This window comes from Manis pentadactyla, chromosome 11 (assembly GCF_030020395.1).
Source record: "Manis pentadactyla isolate mManPen7 chromosome 11, mManPen7.hap1, whole genome shotgun sequence".
Classification (NCBI taxonomy): Eukaryota; Metazoa; Chordata; class Mammalia; order Pholidota; family Manidae; genus Manis; species Manis pentadactyla.
Window position 1 is genome coordinate 27,284,402 of NC_080029.1, and position 18,705 is coordinate 27,303,106.

Genomic DNA, 18,705 nt, shown 5'->3' on the forward strand with positions numbered 1-18,705 from the left:
ATAAGGGCATTACAATTAGCACACATAATGCTGTGGGGGGGGGGACAGGGAAGGCAGTACAGCAGATAAGACAAGTAGTGACTCTCTATAGCATCTTACTATGCTGATGGACAGTGACTGTAATGGGGTATGTGGTGGGGACTTGATAATGAGAGGAATCTAGTAACCACAATGTTGCTCATGTAATTGTATATTAATGATACCAAAAAAAGAAAAGCATTAGAAGTCTCTCAGCAAGTACAGCAAAATGAGAGAGAAGAGACAAATATAATCAATCTAGCACAGCCAAAATTCTATTAATGATGAGTGCCAGAAAGAAATCAACAGAAAACAAGAGAAAAAATTAATAAAGAAATAGCACAAAGAGATTTTCCAGAGTTAAGGGACTATACAGGCCAGACAGAAAGGGCCCAGCTCATTAAGTCTTCAATACAATTTATAAAACTAAACAAATGAAAAATAAGCAAAAAAACACTATTAAGTTTTGGAATACTAGCGATTAAAAAAAAGTTTCTGGCAGTAGGGAGAAGGCATCTGAAAAGGAAAAGAAGCTGAATAGCACAACAGCTATACAAGGTGACAGAATAAAATAAAACAATGATCCCCAAACCTTGAGGAATAATTATGTCCAACTTCAATAAATGTTATGTAAACAGTTTAAACAGCATGGTATTGTCATAACAACAGACACATAAATCAGTGTAACAGAATAGAAAGCCAAATAAACCCACATATATGGCCAATTAATTTATGACAAATGAGCCAAGAATACATCATGAGGAAAGGACAGTCTCTTCAATAAATGGTGCTGGGAAATCTGGACCAACACATACAAAAGGATGAAAGTGGACCACTATCTTACACCATACACAAACATTAACTCAAAACAGAGTAGAGTTGAATGTAAGACCTGAAACCATAAAACTCCTAGAAGAAAACACAGATGGTAAGCTCTTTGACATAGGTCTTAGAGATGTCTTCTTGAATTTGACACTGGCAGCAAAAGAAACAAAAGCAAGAATAAACAAGTGGTACCATATCAAACTAAAAAGCTTCTGCACAGGAAAAGAAAGCATCAACAAAAATGAAAAGGCAACCTACTGAAAGGGAGAAAACATAAGGGGCTAATATTTTAAAAATATAAAAAACTCATACAACTCAGCAGCAAAGAAACCCAAATTATCCTATTAAAAAATGGGCAGAAGATCTGAATAGACATTTTTATAAAGATGGCCAGTGGGTACATGAAAAGATGCTCTATATCAATCATCAGGGGAATGCAAATCATAACCACAGTGAGATATCACCTCACACCTGTTAGAATGATTATTACCAAAAAGACTATAAATAACAAGTGGTGAGGATATGGAGAAAAGGGAACTCTTGTTGTGCACTGTTGGTGGGAATGTACACGGGAGCAGCCATGATGGGAAAGAGTATGGAAATTACTCAAAAAATTAAAACAGATCTACCATATGATCCAGCAATTCCACTTCTGGGTATTTAGCCAAAGAAAATGAAAACACTAACTGGAAAAGATACATGCACCCCATGTTCACTGCAGTATTATCTTCAACAGTCAAGACATGCAAAGAGCCTAAGTGTCCATCAACGGATGAAATGGATAAGAAACTGTGCTGTGTGTACACATATACATACATACATATAAACAATGGGATATTATTCAGCCATAAAAAAGAATGAAATCTTGCCATTTGCAACATGGATGGACGTTGAGGGCATTATGCTATGAATTAAGTCAGACAGAGGAGGACAAATACTGAATGACCTCTTATATGTGGAATCTAAAAATAAATAAATAAAAACCTAAGTTCACAGATACAGAGGACTACTGGTTGCCAGAGGTAGCAGGAGGGGGGTGGGAGAAATGGGTGAACTGTTTTTGTTTTATTTTTTACTTAAATAAATTATAATTTTAAAAATGACTTCAAATTCTACATCCAAATTATTAATCAAGTGTGAGACTAGAATAAAAATATTTTCAGACAAGCGTGGACTAAGAAAACTTATCTCTAACCCACAATTTTTTAGTAAGTTACCTGAGCATGTACTCTGGCAAAAAGAGGCAGTACACCATAAACAGGAAGCTATGAGATTCAATAAACAGTGAATCCAATTCAGGAGGACAGCCAAGGGAAATGTTGGAGTTACAGACACATGGCAGATCTTGAAAGCAAGCAACTAGCCACAAAGTCCAGGCAAAAGCAAGGAAATACATGAATTTGGAAGAGATCTCCTCAAGAGAAAAAGAAATGATGCTTTTGAAGAAATATTTTAAAGACTTTGCAAGAAGAATGACAACTAGAAATTCTAAAAGAAATTACACTAAAGAAAATGTACTCATAGTCCACTGCTTACCTCTGTAAAGAACAACACTGTTTACTGATTTATCCAAATGTAGTGATATAAATATATTGGATGGATTGGGTTAGAGAGTAGTGTAAGAATAAACTTTTATCTACAGAATAGGAGCAAATATACAGGCGTACCTCATTTTATTGCACTTAGCTTTATTGTGCTTTGCAGATATTGAATGTTTTACAAATTGAAGGTTTGTGCAATCCTACCTTGAGCAGGTCTATTGGGGCCATTCTTCCAACAGCATTCACTCACTTTGTGTCTCTGTGTCACATTTTAGTAATTCTTGTGATATTTCACATTTTTAAAATTATGATTATGTCTGTTATGGTGATCTGTGATCAGCAAATACAACTCATTCAAAGCTCATATGGACAATATTTTTTATCAATAAAGTATTTTAAAATTAAGGCATGTGATTTTGTTTTTTTAGACACAATGCTATGGCACATGTAACAGAACACAGGATAGCATAAAGCTAACTTTTATATGCACTGGTAAACCAAAAAATTAATTGGACTTGCTTTATTGTGATACTCACTTATTGAGGTGGTCTGGAACCTACAATGTTGCCAAGATATGCCTGTATAATATCTAAAACGTGTAAGTCAGGCAAGTAACCACATATTATTTAGTGATATAAAGATAACTATCCAAAGAAACAGCTAAAGAATTAAAAGAAGATGTCATTAGGAAACACATCGAGGATGGCTTGGGGTAGTGGGTGCCTGTTTTTCTTGATTTTTTAAACTATGTGTATAAATCACTTTGATAAAAATGTGAAATGTGTTTCTTTAAAGGATACAGAGAAAGGATTAGCCCTAACCAGAAGAAGGGCTGCTTCTGAGACTACAAGAAAGAAGATAAGGATGGTAAGGTAAAGGGAAAGGAAGAAAGTGAATTTTACTGGGCTTAAGGCACTTTGATTTTCTCAGTGAGGCAGAAAGCTAAATTAAAGATATAAAGCAAAATTAAAATGTTTGCTAAGACAGAGAAAGCAGCAACAGTAGTGAAGGCTTGGCACAGCTGGGCAAAGCAAAAATGAGTTGGCCAGAGATTTGTCTTGAGATCAGAAGGATCTCAACACATAATTACTGAATTGCCACCTGTGGGGCAGGAAAAATAGAAATTTGAAAAGCAAAAAATGACAGGAAAAGGATTTCAGACAGAGAGGAACATGTGTAAAGGCCCGAGGAAAGGATAACAGAAGCAGGAGGCACTAGGTGTGCAGATAAAAAGGAAAAATAGAACATAGCAAAAAGGTTGTAAAAGGTAATGAATTCATTACTGCAAGCCTCAGGCCTGCACATACAATGTGAGGTTTCCATGAAAAGATAGGGTGTTTGCTTTCAGATTAAATTGCTGATCAACAGCTAGAGTCATCACATTATTCTTACTTTAGGGGTCAGAAAACTTCAAACCAACTGAAATATACTTTCAATACTACATATAAATGGCAATTATCAATACTACACTTTCATATTTTCAAAGTTCAAGGATGTTATGAAATGTTAGACTATCAAAACCTTTTTGACACATAAAAGTAAAGAGTTTTTAGGACTTTGAAATAAGTATATTAAGAGAGACTCATATTAAAAATATGTACAAAATAAGTCATCTTTACATCAATACAATGAAATACTATGTTCTTTTAAAAATATAATAAATGTATTTGAAATAAAGTACAAACAGTATAAATTCACTAAATATAATCATAAATAAAATGCATGCATTGCACACCAGTTGGATGATAACAAAAGTAAACAATATTTGGTGTTTAACTATTTAGAAAACTTTTGTACAGTTAAGTATTTATAAACCTCTAAAAAATAAACCCCCTAAAACTAGGTATGAAACCATTAGAGCTCGGTATAAAAATTTCAGAATTCAATATAAAAAATATACTCCAAATTCAGTATTAAAATTAAAAAGGCATGAGAAGTACCCTTAAAAAGGTAATGTTTGATTATCACAATATCTACATAAAAATGCTCAAATCAGCAGGCCATGGAAATTACAAGATATTAAATTCTGGAATCAAATTCCTGACCTTTTAGTTTTCATATGAAATAATGCCTATTTTCTAATATGTATAATGGAGATCCTAAAATCAAAATTCCCAAAGAGAAGTAATCACTATAAATAGGAACAACCATGACAAATGGAAGCATAAAGTAAAACTACAGTGTTCACAGTCCCTTCCTAATCCTAGTAAGACAGCTATAGAATGGAAGAGGCCCACAATACCAATCCTAAACCAATAGGAAAGTAAGATGTGACCAATAAGGAAGCCTTGATACTATAGGGGTCAATTTCTCAAAATGGTCAATAGATTAAATCAATGCTCATCAAAATTCGATCAGGCTTTTTAAAATTGACAAGCTGATTCTATGAGTTGTATGGGAAACAGAAAAGGACCAAGATTGGTCAAGACAATCTAGATTAGCGGTCAGCAAACTATGGCTCACAGGCAAAATCCAGTTAAGAGTGATTTTCCATATTTTTAAAGGTTAAAAAGAAAGGAAAAGGAAGAAAAACAGTTGAAAGAGACCAAACACCCTCAAAACCTTAAAAATATTTACCTTCTGGTCCATCACAGAAAGTTGGCCAACCTCTGATCTAGAAACAGAATTGGAGGACTTACACTAAGAGATATCAAAATTTACTATGAAACTACAGTAAGTAAAACATTATGACACAGGACAGGGACAGACAAATAGACCAAAGGGAGAGAGTCCAGAAACAAATCCACATATATAGTCACTTGGCTTATGATAAAGGAAAAACCACAAAGTAGTAATGAAAGGATGACTTTTCAATAAATAGCAGAGGGGTCGATTGGATAACCATATGGAAAATAATAAACCTGACTCCTACCTCACAGCATATATTAACAAAAAAATCAATTCTATATGGATAGTTGATTTAAAAATAAAAGGTAAAACAATAAAAGATGTAAGATAAAATAGGTTAATAGGGTAATTGTTATTTATGGCCTTGGAGTAAACAGAAATTTCTTAAACAGGACACAAAAAAGTATTAACTATAAAGAAAAATACCACTTAATTGGACTACTAAATTAAATCAAGAATTCCTATAAATCAAAAGGCATCATTAACCCTTGTGGTTCTCCTGGGTTCACTGGATCTAACTATAGTTTTCGAGTCTTTTTTTTTTTTAACAGTTCTATTTGTAAGGATTGACATTTCATGACTTCTTTTCTTATAGGCCTTCTCAAGAACATATAGAAAAAAAAGAAAAAAACTTACATCATCTTGCAACTACTACATAGGTCCACTGGATTCTTTCATAAATATAAGACACATTATGGGATATTAAGTGATTTTTCCCTTATATCTTAAAACATCTTACAATTTCTTTATCCTAGAAGTATTACTCACCACTACTTATCAATTATCCCCAACTGTGCTTAAGAAGATTAAAATATGAAAACTAAAGAATGATGGAAAAACCTAGAAGGATGAAGCAAAACTGAAATAAGCTGTCACACCCCTTGCATTACCCAAAATATTGCTGCCCGCTTTTAGGCTTCACTTAGCACAACTGAGAATTCAGAAATTTTCATTTCCTGACTGTGATGACAAAGAAAAGTGACAAAGTTGTGTCAATATCAAAAAATAAATGCTGAGATAGCAGCACTGTAGGCTCTAATAAAGATACGAAACTGACCACGTAAATGAAATCTCAGACTCTAAGTCCTCAGATGACAACATCCTAGATAAATATTCATAAAGTTAAGATGAGGACAGAAAGGAAATATCATCCACTTAATTATTACACAGGAATGACTTCACATAATATTTTATGGCAAGAAGCTGGACCATCCTGCATTGCAAAAAGAATATGAGAATTATTTCATCTTTTATGATGTTTGCATGCCCAACTTTATTTGATACAAAGAGTTTCCTCTCTCAAGATTTTTATTGAAATTTCTAATAAATTATTTTAAAATTTAAAAACTAAAAAGGGTTCACTGGAAAATGATGAAACTTACTTTTCAGGAACACTGAAGAATAAGAAAGGAAAAAGAGCTGCAAAGTGAAAAATAGTCAAGGCAATATGGACATATAATGGCAAAGCATGATATTTACAAAGTTATATCTATAACTGATATACACAAAGAACTACAAATCAGTAATAAAAACCATAACCCAATAGAAAAATAGGCAAAAGACTAAATCAACATTTCACAAAACAGGAAATCCAACTGAACAATAATCAAATGGAAATGAAGTCAAATGCATTCATCACTAGGGAACTATAAATTAAAACCACTAGACATCCACCAAGATTGCTAAAATTTAAAAGTTTAACAATACCAAGTGTTGATGAGGACACAAAAAAACTGAACAAGGAACATCTGGTGAGAGTGTGAACTGACACAACCACTTTGGAAAACATGATACCTATCAAAACAGAACATATACATACCCTATGATCAAGCAATTCCAATCCTTGGTATGCATCCAAACAAAATTAAATACACACACATATATGCATCTGAAGGGACACAGAGAGCATCAAAAGACACAAGCAGTATATTTCATAATAACCAAAAAACTTAAATGACCATCAATATCAGAATGGATAACCAGACTGTGGTATTTTCATACAATAAAATGTTGCACAGGAATGAGAATGAACAAACTACAGCGACACACACAACATGGGACAAATCTCACAATAATATATGTCAAGTGAAAGATGCCAGACTCAAAAGGGTATATATGGTATGATTCCATTTTTATAAAGTTCAAAAACAGGCAAAACTGATCTATGGCATAAAAAATTGGTATAGTGGCTTTCTTTGGGCTGAGGGAAAATGGGAAGGGACATGAGAGGGATTTCTCAGACACTAGTAATCTCTATGTTTTGTTCTGAGTAGCAATAACATGGTGTGTCTACTTTACAAAAATTCACTAAGCTGTACATTTATGATTGTGCACACCTCTGTATGTTACCTTTTAATAAACAAGTTTTATTAATGAAAAATATAAGGTTCTAGGAAACCAACACTGACATGATAGTTCACTGGAATAGTAATAGCCTTCTAGAAGACTTGATGGATCAAAGGTATACACAAACACAAATACATAGTTTCAAAACAGCTGCCCTAGATGTCCAACAATGTGGTATGCTATTTACACATGATGCAGTTATATCACTTGACTTTTTGGAAACCTTCAGTTTTTAGCAAGCAGCCTAAATCTGGATTTTGTAGAAACTCCAAGTAATTTACAATACTTTATTTTATAGCATATTCCTGGTAAATTAGTTTGCAATTCTTGTCTTCATACCCATCTTTGTTTAACAAATAAGAATGGTCTTACCATATCAGTTATTCATTCATAGCAAACTATGAATTCAACCAATAAAGGAAATTTACAAGTTCCTTAATAGTGTGGATTACCTCAGTCTCTCTCACTCACTAACCAGCTTTCTATTAATATTTTTTATTTAGTTACATGGGAGAAAAAAGAAATATGCCTGGAGTAACAGTCATGAACTACACTTCATATGGGTTAAGTGAGCAAAAGACATACAAGGTTAATAGAAACGACAATGACATAAACTAGATTGGGGAAAGGTTTTTAAAACAAGGTAGATAATGTGAGCAGGATCCAATTCCAGGACAGAAAAAAGCATCCTTATTAAAGATGGAGGTGAAAAAGCTGGGGAGGGGTATCTCATACCTCAGAATGATACAATCAATATTCAATAAGATTTCAGCAGACTAGAATTTTGGCCCAAATTTAACTAGATGAAATGTAAAAATTAGGTAGTAGAAGAAGAAAAGAGCAAAACAAAATAAAAACAATTGTATAAGTTCAAGATGAGAGACTTGGCTTAGTAACAACTAATGTAGAAAAGACCTGGGAAGCCAAACTGAAATCAAGCTCAACATGAGTCAAAACAGTGAGTATGCTAATCACCACCACCACAAAAGCAATTTGTTCAGTTATGTAAGTATATTTATAATGAACTTGGTAATAGATCTGTGGTCCTATGCATCTTAAGTGTCATTCTGAAGGAGACTGACAAACCAAGGCCCTTCAAAGGATAGTGAGCAATACAATAAAGCAGGAGGCAGCTAGAACCAACATAAGTGTGAAAAGAAAGGAAGAAACCTGAGCTTATGTGATGGCAGATCAGAGTAGGTAGGGGAGGGCCAGGGAGACAAGAGGGTAGTGTTTAAATAACTGCGGGGACAAACTGCAGAAGAGGTATAAGATCATTCATTATGTGCTGCACCAAGAGGCAGAATCAAGTAGAAGTTACAGCTACACATTTAGGTTTAACGTAAGAAATGAGCCTTCTAGAAAACTGTCAATATCTTAAGTGACAGTTTTCCTTTTCATATTCAATGTTCAAGCAGAGGCCATCAACTGCTTGCCATAGGAAGTACAATAGACTTAAAAGTAGATAAGAAGGCCTTGGATTCTAATCCCATCTCAACCACTTACTAGCTATGTCATCTGAGGTAATCTATAATCTTTCTAAATCTCAGCTTCCCTTATTTGTTTCATGAGGTCACTGAGAAGAATAAATAAGGTAATATGTGCAAGATCCAGGATGACAAACTAAAGTGCAAAAAAATGTGAATTGCAATAAATAATTGCTTGGATCCTCCTAGCACTGAAACCTTGAGCCAAGAAAAAACTTAAAACTGGTCCTAAATTTATAAAGTCAAGATTTGGTAGGTAGGTAAATGACAGAAAAAAAACAAAAAGAAAAAAGGAAGGAGGAAATCTATGCTTCACGAGGCATTAGGAATGTACTTTTCTGATAGCAAATTAGTCACCAGATCTAAAAGGCAACATTCAATCCAGAAGACAAGCAGGAATTCAAATAAAAGATACACATGCCAAATAAATCAAGACAGAAGAATGTATTTTCAATCACTGACAGTACAAGTATCACTGAACCATGGCAATAAACACAGCATTTAACACTCTGGGGAGTTTGCTCTGGGAATCTTCTGGACTGAGCACCCACTGGGTGTAGACTCAGGCTCTACTGTCCCAGTTACACGATCCTGAGCAATTTATCCAATCCTCTTAGCCCCAGTTTGTAAAGGGTATATGTAGGGTATGAACCTGCCTAGTTCACAGCTTGTTGAGAAGACTCCATGAGATAATGTACGTAAAGCCTTGGGCAAGGCGTCTGGTACCCAGAGGAGTTCATGTTAATTGCCTCTAATCAGCTTTGATTTTGGATGGAGTTTTGTGCTGTGTTGTTTTCAGAATTACAAACTTGGGGAACAATAAAAGATGTACTTTGCTTTCAAATCTTGAAATTAAGTCTGAATTTAAAATGATTATATAGAACCACTGACATCGGTGGAAAACTAACCAATGTACTGACAAGTGGAAAAAGCAAGTTAAAAGACAATATACTAAGTATGATCTCATTTTTATGATATATATATTATAAATTATCTCTAGGTGGCAGAGTTAGGCGACCTACTTTTTTCAGTACTCTTCTGTACGGTCTGAATTTTGCATAACAAGTATGTATTTCTATTACAATTTCCAGTTTGAAAAAAACCTGATTGAAAATGTTTTTCTATAGGAAAATTATCATTTAAGTCAACTCGGGGAGAAAATATATTATTTTTACAAGCTTGGAAGAATGAGTTAATGCTTTTTAAAAGATAAAGAGAAAACAACTTAGAAACTGCAAGTATATTTTTTTGTGTGCTTTTTCTAAATAAAATGTGGTTCAGACCAAAGAAAAACATCTCCCAAACTGAGGAAAAGAATCCATGGGGCAGAAACTTTCTGTTCTATTATATTCACTGCTATAAGCATAGAACAGGAACTTAATATTTGCTGAACAAATGGATAAAATAAAAGTCCTATTTACCCTTACACTAAACTTAATTGCCTTATTTCACTAGTAGGTACTTGTTATTCATCTTTATCTTCCAAATAGCTAGCATATTACCTAACAAAAAGAAGGAAGTTACTAATTCAGTTATTTGTAAAATAAATGAAAAGCAGAAAAGACAAATAGAATAATTATTACTTCTGAAGCTGAAAAGACAGTAAGAAATTGATAAGCATTACTCTAAAACATAACTTTCATCCTGGACTATAATCTCTACATATAGGATAAAAGCAATATCAAAGAAATGGGGCCAAGTTACCATTTCTAGATTTCATTATGTCATGTCTAAAGAGTGAATAATACATTATTAATTATAAACCAGCAATGTACATAAAAGCACAAAGAGAATATAAAAGTTGTTAAATTAAGTTTTTAATACTATTAGGGCCTACTCAGCCTAGATCAACAAAAAAGCCAGACCAAATCAAACCAACCAAACAAAAGGCAGACCTACCTTGGGCCTCTTGGACCTTCCAAGTAACTGCTTCTAGGAGGATCTGGAAGTAGTCCACCTGACCTCACTGGCAGGTCCATGACTGGCTGAGATGGAGCAGCTGAAGACTCCCCAAGTCCTTGCTCAGATGAGAACGAACCATATGGCAGGGCAGACTTGCTCCGAGGAGCTTTAGAATTCACTTGTTCTGATGGGCCAACAGTTGACGGCACTGGAGGATGGTAAACTGAGGGAGGGGCTGAACCAAAAGACACAGGAGTAGGAAGCAGTGCTGGTCTAGGTTTCTCTGGAACTTGTGAGCTCTGAGAAACAGAGGCTGGTGGAACTGGGGCTGCTGCTAACTGCGGAGGCATTCCTTGTGGAACCCCAGGGGGAGGTATTCCTGGAGGAGGTGTGGCTGAAGACAATGGTGGGAGGGGCAGGACAGGTGGAGGTGCTGTTGAAGAGAGGGAGGGTGGGGGAAGAACTGGTGGTGGCCCTGCAGAAGAGAGGGAAGGTGGGGGAAGAACTGGTGGTGGCCCTGTTGAAGAGAGAGATGGAGGCATCACTGGTGGGGGCACAGAGGTTGGCAGAGCAGGTGGCATCACAGGTGGGGGCATGCCAGGCGGTGGCACTGTCGCAGGTAGGGCAGGGGGCATCACTGGTGGTGGCAAGGACGGAGGCAGGACTGGGGGGGGCATTGTTGGTAGAGGTGGAGGCATCTGAGAATATGGAACAAAAGGAGGTGGCATTGACATGTTCCCCATATACTGGTTCTTCATGTTCTGAAATGAATTGACTTTTTCCTGGAGATAGGTCTGAGTCGCCTTCATATGTCCCTGCCATGTCTTCCATTGCTTTTCATACTCCTGAAGCTGATCTTTATGAGGATAGGAGTGGAGCTGTTCCTCCCACAGCTGAAACTCTCGCTCCCACTCTTGGTAGAGATGCTGAAACTGCTGGTGCTGCATTTCGTAATGCCGCAGCTGCACATCTACAGACATGGTCTACAAAGGAAGGGACAAAAATTACTTCAAGGTATTCGTCTAAGAGACTCAATCATAAGTTCATATATTAATGAATCAAGGGCATTTGAAGCCTTAGGAAAACACTAAAGACACTAAGGGTAAGTTTGTTAAACCTTTCTTTCTTTGATTTATTTATATAAGTTATCACAGAGTTGGAAAATGCAAATATTAAAGCAAATAACCTATCTCAGGAATAAGTACTTTTCAAGTTTTTAATATTTCTATGGATTATTTTAGAAACTTGAAAAATGATTATTATAGACATATAAACAAAGGTTTATACCTCAAAGATAAAAGACAAACAATATGTAAGTCACTTCATCTTTTATGGTATATTTGCTCAGGTTTTGTGGTGGCTGCTTTGATCTTTCTAGTTGTTACTGTAGTGGTTTGCAGGCGAAACTCGGGTTAACTTCCAGCTACACAGTAAGAATCCCTCATTCTCCAATCCCTTAGCAACAGCACTGTAACATCTGCCTGGGTTGACAGGATCCGGAGATGCCACCATACCTGCCCGCCCCCCGGCCCTCAAGAGAGCTGTCAGCGTCACACTTCCCAAACTCCAGGTAACGCGACAGACAACTATGCATCACCCCTGGGCAGCCTTCCTTCTTCACGTGATCCTCCTGGTGACTAGGTCCGTGGGGCACTCGCCTGCACAGGCGGTGGCTGCACCACCTGCTGGTACCGCTGCAGGAGGCGCTGCAGCTGGCCGTGCTTCTGCATGATCCCCTGGTACTGGACGCCAACGCGCTGCTGCCGGTGCTGCTGCCAGTGTGCTGCCGCTGCCTGCAGCTGCTTCAGCCGCGCGTCCTCCTCCGGGTCCTCGGACTGAGCATCAAATACAGGGCATGCTTTTAAGTAGTCATAAAACAACCAATTTAACAAGAAGTCTAAATATTTTACAAAGTATTAGGCTGTCCTGTATTACAAAGTCCAGGATTCCCATGACTCTGACAGAAATACTCTTCTGCCTTCAGGTGAAATACCTCACTCTATCTTTACTGTGATCATGGATACAGTACAAAGGGGTTTATAAATCCACGGACTTCACTGGAATAACCACCTCACTGTTCCTAAATAGGACAACCATTTCCCCAACAAAGTCAATCTACAGTTACTGTCCTTTTCACCCTATGAGCAATCTCTTTTCACCAGTCACTTTTCACCAACAGACTACAGTGTAATCATTACAGTTCAATTGTGTTTCCACATTAGGCTCTTGGGAGAACAATGACCTTTGGACCAATGTGAGAACTTCCATGTACCCAGACTATAGCCTGGACAGTCTGACATTAAAAGCTGAAGCCCTGAGCCACCAAAATGAAAATTCCCAGCATCCCTTTCGTGCTTAGAGACACTCAATTCAGAAGAGTGTGTAATTCTTCACTCTCACTTAAACGATGAAAAAAAAACGATGAAAAAAAAAACCTTTCCTAAACCAGAGAAGGCAGGCAGCTTCCACAAACGGAATTGTACATGTACTTGAAAAAAAAACATGAAAATATACATCAATTTATGACAAAAGTATATATAAATAAATCAGGAAAAATAGCTGAACAATTTAATAAACACCGAGTAATTAATTTTTTGGTTACCTGGGGTTCCTCAGGTGGGAGAGGAGGTGGTACCTCCTCATTAGGAGGTGGTAATGGAGGTTCCTCAGATGGAGGGGATTCTGGTACTTGACTGGTGGCAGGTACCGTGACTTTTTCTTTTACAGGCTCAGGTGTATCCTTTTCTACAACAGGAACTTTCTTGTGTCCTGGCAAATGTACTTTTGTCCTCTGCTGCAAACTAAGCAGGTGCTGCCGATACCAGTACTGCTGCTGTTCCTACAACAGAAGCCATTTTTAAGAATTTTAACTGACAGTCCTATATATCTGCAACTTGGTGTTGACAGAGAGCTACGTTTGTTTGGTCCATATGTAACAAAAGGCAAAGCTGGACTGAGAAAGGCAAATAAGTAAACAAATCTTTCAATTCCTCCCCCAAATTTACACATTTAAGTTAAACCATACATATTAATTCAACATACTTCTCTACTCTCTTAAAACACATGCTTCTGGAGGTAAGAACAGTCTTTTTCGATACGTGCTCAGAGTAAATCAGTATTCACAGCTACTTGTTTTTAACCTGCCTTTAGTTGGCTCAGATTTATCTGCAAGGGTCTCGTAATTAATGAACATAAGCAAATAGTCCTACGTCTTCTCTCTGCCTTCTCTCTCCTCCAGTGCTCTTCCCTCTTTTAAACACTGCTGTGTCACCATTCTAGCCATACCCAGATATGTACTCATAAATGATAATATACTGTCTTTAAAATGCTTTCTACCTATTTTTTAAAGTTTCAGCTTTGACTTCCAAATTATACTGTAATTTAATTCTCTGGAAGCTTGTTTTATGCTTTCACTTCAAAAAAATTACAATAATAATAAGTGTTATGTGGAAAAAAAATCAGGAAATACAGTTGATCCTCATTATGTGTAGATTCTGTATTTGCGAATTTGCCTCCTTGCTAAAATTTATTTCTCATTCCAAAATAAGTATTTGGGGAGCTCTGGTGATCATCATGGACATGCAACAAGGTAGTGAAAAATCTGAGTCACCTGACTTGTATGTTCCCCACACTCTGCCTTTTTGTTTAGCTCTCATACTGTAAATAAGTGTCCTTTTCATGGTCTTTTTAGGACAACGTTTTTCACATTTCTGTGTTTTTTGATGGTGATTCTGCTCTTTAAAATGGCCCTCAAGCATCATGTTAAAGTGCTGTCTAGTGTTCCTAAGTGCAAAAGGGCTTCGTGTGCTTTTTTGAGTGTGTATTAGATAAACTTCATTCAGGCATGTATTACAGTGCTGATGGCTGTAAGTTCAATGTTAATGAATCAACAATGTATATTAAATAATGTATTTTTAAATCAGAACATATAAAAAACAAGGTTATGTATTGATTGATTGATGAAAATGTAACCAAAGGCTCACAGGAATCTAACCTTGTATTTCCCCTAGGAGCAGTGGTTCAGTATTCACTATCTCAGCACTCCTGGTGACTTTCTAGAACATGACTACCTCAAATAAAGAAAATAAACTCTGCAAATAAGCAATAACTAATTATTTAAAATCAATGAAAAGTATCACCGCTCAGAAATAACTACCGGATCTTCAGTATCCCAGTATTGATTATATAATTTCCCATTCTTTGAAGGTTGCATAAAGGAAAAAAGTCATAACACTAAATTATTTACTGATGAACTGTCCTATGTATTTCTATAATGAACAACAACAGTATATATTTCTGCCATAATTACAAGGATGCAGGATTTTATGAAAGTGACATTGGAGAATTTCAGAACTCATTACTGATAGCTGAGGACCTAACAGAACTCTGACCAATTAACAACTAAAGGAATTTTTATATTAGGAATTACAAAAGAGAATGATATAACAAAGGCCAAAAAATAACCCCTGAGAAAATTGCTGAATCCCTAAAATATTTTTTGATATATCCAAAAACAAAGAAAAGATGATATATAATGCTGCCATAATTTTGTCACAAAAATTATGGTACAGAAACCCAATCTACATCTTATTTATTCTTTGTTTATTCTAAGACTCAGCTATTTCTTTATGATTTTGAGATCTGTTTTTCAAGATTGTATCCCAAATCAAATTTTTTTTTTTAGTATTTACAATAAACTTTTGGTCCCTGTGTTGAAAGATTTATTTTACTTATTGGGATTCATTATCTTTGAATAACTAGGATTTCCTATATTAATATTTTGCATTCTCTCCAATTTTGTATATGCAAACAAATGCATAAAATACATATAATAAAAACTCTTTTCTAATTAAACATAATATTTTATTATCTGTTCTTTCACTTGAAGAATGTAATTTTCTTGGGAGAAAGATGTCACATGCTTTTTGTATGTCCTATCTGGTGCTTCAGTATAGTGCTGGAGCACACAGTAGAATATCAATGAATGCTTATTGATCAGCTGAAGACTTCCCTCTTAGGCCACTCATTTCTATGACCTGAAAACCTGCTCCAAACCATTGAGAAGAATAAATTCCATCTCACTAATCACATCTTGCAGTTTGGGTCATGATTGGCATTTTTCTGTCTTTTAATTATCATGTACATAACCATCAGCTCCCAGGATATAATTATTTTTACTATTTAAAATAAAAAAATACCAGCACACTGCCCATGATAGTCAACAATAATGTAATATTAAAATATTTTCAACTTTGTTCCGTTATTTTAAGGAAATACTAAAAATAGCAACAGGTATACCTTTCAGCTTAAAAAATTAATAAACTCAATCTCAGGCAGAAGTTAAAAAGTTTCCTTTTTTTTCAAGTTGCTTTAAAAGCATCACTAAAAGATAGAAAGATGCAAACTATTTTCATAAACTAGAAGCCAATGGCTACAGATATTAAGACTATACAAAAAAAAAAAAAAAAAAAAAAAAGACTATACAAGTCTACATGCTTTACCAATTTGTATTCACCTTATTCTCATGCTTCCCATCTTTGTCTTAGACCTAGTCTAGTGTTAAGAACCTTGTTAGGAACTCAAAATACTTGTTGATTTACTGACAGTATGAACTGTAGGTCAATTTTCTATTTAATGTGAACCCAATAAACAGAAACCAGATCTAATTCAATCCTAGGACTAGGCTTTGGCACATTTTTAAAGCTCTACAAGTGAATAATGACATCATTGAGAAATGTCCTCAGTGACCCCAAGAGAAGAGTGATTTATCTCTATTTTAGAAAGGAAAAAACCTGTCTGGACTTGCTAATGAAGCTGAACTAGCAGCCAGTTCTTCAGAATGCCCCATCTTATCAGACAACCCATCTCATGGGATATTAGTGCACAGGTTGAGGAAAATCATGGCAAATGTCACATTCAAGAGACTGAATGAAGGGAATTAAAGAGGAAGGATGTAAGAACTATTTGTCACAAATACCATTACAAGAAAAGATGTTAATTTATCCAGCAAGCCCTTACTGATCACTTGCTACCAGTATAATAACGAACTAAGTTCTAAATGATTTTCCATTAGGGAAGTATAAAGGAGGAGAGAGGGAGAGGGAGAGAGGGTGAGAGAGGCAGAGAGAGCGTGTGTGAGTGATATTTAAAAGATTATTTCTGGAAGGCTGCCTTTTCTATCCAGGTCAATTGTTATGAATGCCTGTAATACTAAATGTTCTATGCCTTATAATGTTCTAAAGCAAGGTGGTGGCAGTGGGGAACCTAGTAAAATAATGAATTGGATTTCCATATTTTAAATTTATTGAAAATATATTTACTTTCAATATTTTTGAGGTTCACATTCTACTCCAGGAATTAAGGTCACCAGATAAACTTAGTCCCATTTAAAAATAAAAAAACCTCCTTTACTTCACCTCTTCCTCCAGCTCCTGCCCTCATTCTCTCTCTCTCCTTCAGTCAAACTTCTTGAAAGAGTTGTCTATACTCACCATCCCCATTTCCTCACCTTCCATCACTCCTCAAATCAATGCAATATGGCTTCAGTCACTATGAAACTGCTCCTGCCAAGGTCAACAATAATCTACATGTCAGTAAATGCAAAAGATAGCTCACAGTCTTTATCTTGCTTGACCTCTCAGCAATACATGACACAGCTGACCACTCCCTCCTAGAAACAGTCTTCCCTTCACTTCTGTGGCACTGCACTGTCCTGATTTTCTATCTGCCCATTTGGTTCCCTTAGATACTGCAATTCTGCAGGGCTAGGCTCAACAGCCTTTAAACTCTATTCCTGTTCTACACACATTCCTTGGGAGACTTCATCTATTTCTGTGCCTTCAAATACCATTTTTATGCTGATGACTCACAAACCAATCACGTCTCCCAGATCTCACTTCTAGACTCCAGACCTATTATCTAACTTCCAACTGGACATTTCCATTTGGAATCTTAGGTCTCAAGGCCCTCAAACTCAGTATGTCTAAAATGTAACTCGTTACTTTCTCTTCATCCCCAGACCTGTTCTTCCTCCTCAAGATTTTCCTATTTTATTCAAAAATGGGACCCTATCCCAGTAACCCAGGAATCATCCCTGACACCTCCCTCTCCACTACTGCTCAATCTCCAACTGGATTCTAGCACTTAAATATTTTGCCAGTCTTTCCATCTCCACTATTTCCATCTTCTCTCCACCTCCACTATCACCATCCAACTGCATGCCACTATTATCTCTTGCCTGGATTAGTCAATTAACTCTTCTCTCTAAATCACTCTTGGTTCTTTCTATTCCACTTTCCACACTGTAAGCACAGTGAGCTTTCAAAAATGCTAATCTGTCATATTTGCCTATATAAAATTCTTCATTGGCTTCCTACTGCCCTTAGGATAAACTCCTCACAGGCCTTCCCTGATCTGGTTTGTGTCTACTATTCTCACCCTAAGTTTCTAGTAAGCCTTACTGAACTTAACTATTTGAACTCTATCTGGTTAATTCCTACCCATTCTTCAGACTTCACTTAAAACACTACCTACAAAGGGAGGCCTCTTCAGTTGGTTAGAGCTCCCAGCTATATCCAATCATTTAAAAAATATTCATTCTTCAACTACTATGTGCTAGACACTGAGCAAGGCACTGTGAATACAACGGTGAGCTAAACAAAACACTCATCTTTTCCCATTCCTTATGAAACAGTCTAGTGATATTTTACATTTTATAATCCCATAGCACCCTGTACTTCTCTTACTTACTTATTAAATATCATTTCCCCACATCAGAACAAGTCAATGAGGGCAGGTACCATGTCTATCTTGTCCCCTATTTCATCCTCAGTACTCAACTAAGCACAGAATTTGGCACATAGTTGCTACCCAATACAAAATTGAATATTAAATAAAAGACTAAAAAATCTAATCAAAGTCAACAGCTTTTCCTCAAATACATTTTGAGAAGAAAAGGA

General features: G+C 36.0%; 1 protein-coding gene across 3 annotated transcripts in view; it reads right to left on the bottom strand.

Annotated features, from left to right (window-relative positions):
- The window catches only part of YLPM1 (YLP motif containing 1), a 65,273-nt gene that overhangs the window by 39,766 nt on the left and 6,802 nt on the right, over positions 1 to 18,705 (bottom strand). For all 3 annotated transcript variants that reach the window (XR_005030449.2, XM_036913179.2, XM_036913178.2), the window contains exons 2-4: positions 13,350 to 13,586; positions 12,406 to 12,582; positions 10,745 to 11,730 (exon numbers count right to left, since the gene is read on the bottom strand). Coding sequence is in view for 2 of the 3 variants with exons in the window: in XM_036913179.2 (XP_036769074.2) it covers positions 10,745 to 11,730; positions 12,406 to 12,582; positions 13,350 to 13,586 (1,400 nt within the window). In the remaining variant the exon portion in view is untranslated. The remainder of the gene's footprint in view (positions 1 to 10,744; positions 11,731 to 12,405; positions 12,583 to 13,349; positions 13,587 to 18,705) is intronic.